The following is a 4,267-nucleotide window of genomic DNA, read 5'->3' as shown; positions in this document are numbered from 1 at the left end:
AAAAACATACATGATTAATAACTAATAAAATAAAACAACACGTGGGTAACACGGATGATAACCTAGTTATTATTATATAGGTCAACATTTGAAATTAAGTAACCATCACTAGTGTTGCAGTGGTGGTCACGAGTATTTAAGTTTCACATATGGTCGACCCGGGTGAGTTTTTCCCTCCAGGTCTCAAGTTCGAGTTTGGGTAATAGAAGTTTCTCATTAAGGAGTTTAAATTAGAGATCTATTGTGTGAGGGGGCTGAACCCGGTTAAAACAATGTATGCTAGACCTCCTGACATTCACGAATTATTCACACATTTCAGAATGAAAAAAAAAAAAAAACATTTGAAATTAAGTCCATCATCATATATGTATTTGGCAAAGGAAAGTCAACAATGGTGACCCCATTTCCAATCACAAATTCAGCCAGCCACATCCTCATTCCTACCCAGCTACAAATAATAAACCAAAACCCCCTTTTGTTGACTCTTCATCCTTCGGAATCGATCACCTTTCAAGTCTTAAATCACGTTTACGACTCCTAATTACCTTGTTCCACTTCAATTGAAATTGATGGATTGTACTCCTGGAACACCGAATTCGGAGAACACAAAGGGTGTGGAGGAGGTGAAGAAGATAAAGTACAGAGGAGTACGGCGGCGGCCGTGGGGAAAGTACGCCGCCGAGATCCGAGATCCGAAACTGGCAGCTAGGGTTTGGTTAGGTACCTTCGACTCTGCCATTGAAGCTGCTAGAGCTTATGATAAAGCTGCTTTTGAAATACGTGGGCGCAAAGCGAGTCTTAATTTCCCCCTTGAGATTGGTGGGATTACGACGCCGGAATCAACTAACGCCGCCCGGAAAAGAAAGAAGGACACGGTGAAGACTATGGAAGGTGAAGATAACGGAGACGACACCTCCCCTATTAACGCCATCAAAATGTTTGACGGTTTAGGGTATCTTACATTACATTACATTTAACGTTTTTAAGTTGTTTATTGTTACAATAATGCCATTTGGATTAGCTAGCACTTGTTTATTTTTCTTTTAAGAGAATAATAATAATAATAATACGGGTGGGTAGCGTTTTAAAGAGGCAGAAGTTTTGGCTAACTAAATTACGCTGGCTTCTACCCTTTTGATGAGATACGATTTTGACCTGGTAATATGATCCTTTCAACAAATCGTTGAGATGTTTTAATTCAGTGTAAAGCTTATAACTAGAGTTACACAAATTCAAATATAAGCTATATTAATGATTTAAATGACTCGTTTACATTTTTATCACACCTTACTAAAAAGGGTAGATGCACGATACCCTTGACCGCGGAAGGGATCCCCCTTCCCAAGCTAGCGACCCGACAACGCTGCCTGGCGGTGAAACCCCTGCCAACCCGAGGGGCTGAAACATGTTTCGAACCCGTGACCTCGGGCCGGTTTAAGGTGGGGGTCGGTGGCCACTGGGCTGACACTCAATGGTTCACCTTACTAGGTTAGAGGCATGGACGGATTGAATAAAGGAAATATAAAATAGTTAGTAATGAAAATGTAGAATTTATTAAGTTATATTTTGAGATGCGATTGACTTTAACTTTCTCAAATTAAGAAATATAATACGGAATGGTGATATAAGATAAACGAGAAAAATAATCTTTGGCTCACAGAACTTGTGACACAACCTGGCCCAACCAATTACTTATCTATTAGAGTTTCATTCTTTTGGATGATCATGTTCGGGTTACATAGCTTTCAAGCTTAGTTAGAGTTAATATCTTTGATACGAATGAATATATGGGTTGTGACCGTGTTCAACAATTTCAACCAGTCAACAGCGCTTTCTGAGTTAACCTTAAGTTGATGTTTCTTTCTTCTCGTAGGCCATCTCCTCTCACGGCACATAGCTCTGGTCGTTCGATCACTCCTCTCACGGCACACGGTTCTGGTCGTTCAATCTCTCCTCCCTGTCAGTCACCACCGGTAATGAAGCACTATTTTCTTAAATGATCAATCTATGTGTTTTGATTCACTGTTTGTAGACATCAGTTATAGAATATATCAATACATGTTCTTGACATTCATCTTGGACAACCTGGGTGTATGTTGCATGTCTAGGGGACACAGAATAAGGATTATATTGTTCAGTGTTTTTAATTTTTCATACTGGAAGACACTACAAGGGACTGTTTTTATTTTGTGTTATTTTATGGTCCTGGTTATATAACAGGTCGAAACAGGTCAGGTCAATTGAGGATTAAGATTAACTGTTTGTTGTTTGTAGATGGGAGTGAATAACGATGATGATGACGACGACGATAACGATGATGACGACGAAGACGACAACGATGATGGTGCTAAGAAAGAGAAATTTAAATGGACAGACCAGTCTCTTTTGGCTATGTGCGATATCTTGAACAAATACCTTACGCGGAATGGCCGAAATTCGTCGTTTAAATGGACGGGTCTTCAGTTGGAGTTTGAAAGAATTAGTCAGCACAAATTTAATAGTGTAAAAGCTTTAAAGAACAAGTACGCTGCAATGAGGAGAACTTATAATCTTTGGAAATTATTGAAAAATGGTGAAATTAATGGTACAGGGAAACTGGATTATTCAGATGATTGGTGGGAAGAAAAGATTAAGGTAATACGTTTGTTTCATAACTAGTAGTAATACGTAGAGAACCGCATAATAAACTTGTACATATATGTTACATGGTTTTTGCGGTTCTCAACTTTCGTTTAAATCATTCAGATTTTTTTATAACCTTTTTATACTGTTTTTTTAAATGTAACTGTTCATCGTGCAGGAAAACCCAGATTATAAAAAGATTCGGAAAAAACAACCTTCTAGAGAATTGCAGGAGGCATGGAATCAGTTATTTGAGAATGTAGGGGTAGATTCTACTGTAGATCCAAATACTTCCGGTCAACTACATGATGTGAGTCTTGAGGTTAAGGATGACGGGGACGATGATACGTTAGATGTTTCTTCAGAACGCACACCACACTCTTCCCAATTCGGGAATCTAGAAACCGAAGAGACCGCGTTGTATTCAACTTTCATAAACGAAGTGAGACAAGAAGACGTCTTACCACCAAACCAAGGTGACCGATGCAACCAGTGTCAAAAGAATGTCAACACAAGTACTAAACCTACACCTAGTCCGAGGATTAAGCGTAAAATGAGTCCTACTCAACAACGTGGTTTGAATATAGTCAACCAAGTTGGTAATTCTAGTATTAGCGCATCTATAAGGGTGATCAACCACATGGTTGATGAAGGATTAGTGGCATCATGCAGTGAGCTGTGGTGTTTTGCAGTCAGTTTGTGTGAAGATAGTGTGAAAAGAGAAATTTTTTTGAGTTTGCCGGATAATGCTGGTAGGCTGGCTTGGCTGCGGTATAAGCAAAATCTCGGTCACTAGTTTCTTTTTGATGATTGTTCTGTGTTGTTTTCATCCCATATATAGAATCTAATGACTTCGGATTTTACTTTTCTTGTAATCCCAGTTGTAACATATATGTTAACATATCAGGTGTTCATATTCGAACGTTGGTGGTTGGGTGTGAACTTTTGATGCAACGAGAATTTAACACAAAATACATCGGTTTGGGTTTGGTTTCCGGGACAACTTTGGGTCAACTTGTGGACATCACATGTCGTGTTTTGGTCAATCTAGACTCTCTTAATTTTTCTATAAAATTTGTTTATCCCTTGAAAAATGTTTTTGAATGAAAATGATGTCTTGTTTTGGCTTATCCTGCGGGACACTAATGCAACATCGACCCTCTCGATTACATCAGATAATCCCAAGCTTTAGATCTTCCATAACGATATCAATCGAACACAATCAAATAGGCGGAAACTTTTGCCAATGATCCCCAGATCAATTGACTTGGGGGAGGTGGGACAGTTTACTCACTTATGTGGGGTTCTTGCCCGAGAGGTCTTAGGGTCGAATCCTTGCGGGAGGTAAACTGTGGCACTGGTTCAACCTTGCAGTAATATGCAACCGCGGGATTCCTACTCGAGACCTAGGTGATCATAGGCCAAGGCTTAACCGGCAGGGTAGGCCCGGAAAATTCGTGTACCCTATTCGAGCTCCAAAAAACGTGCCCTTATGGCTTAACGAAATTGGGTATTGGGCTCAATAAAGGTTTAAACCTAATGTCAATGAGCTAATAACTAATCTAAAGCATAAGAATAGTTTTGTAAGTGAGTATAGGTATACCCTATTAAAAAAGAAAATTTTACGTATACATATCAGGTTTTT

General features: G+C 39.2%; 1 protein-coding gene across 1 annotated transcript; it reads left to right on the top strand.

The window, feature by feature from the left end:
* The first annotated feature begins 395 nt into the window (after nt 1-395).
* On the top strand, nt 396-3,576 carry LOC110915349. The gene is made up of 4 exons (XM_022160028.2): nt 396-952; nt 1,874-1,973; nt 2,275-2,634; nt 2,801-3,576. The coding sequence occupies exons 1-4, from the start codon at nt 570-572 to the stop codon at nt 3,416-3,418; spliced, it is 1,461 nt and encodes a 486-aa protein (XP_022015720.1). The 5' UTR covers nt 396-569; the 3' UTR covers nt 3,419-3,576.
* Nucleotides 3,577-4,267: the final 691 nt, after the last annotated feature.

The sequence above is a fragment of the Helianthus annuus genome, chromosome 16 (assembly GCF_002127325.2).
Source record: "Helianthus annuus cultivar XRQ/B chromosome 16, HanXRQr2.0-SUNRISE, whole genome shotgun sequence".
Lineage (NCBI taxonomy): Eukaryota > Viridiplantae > Streptophyta > Magnoliopsida > Asterales > Asteraceae > Helianthus > Helianthus annuus.
This window is presented reverse-complemented; position numbering and strand designations above follow the sequence as displayed.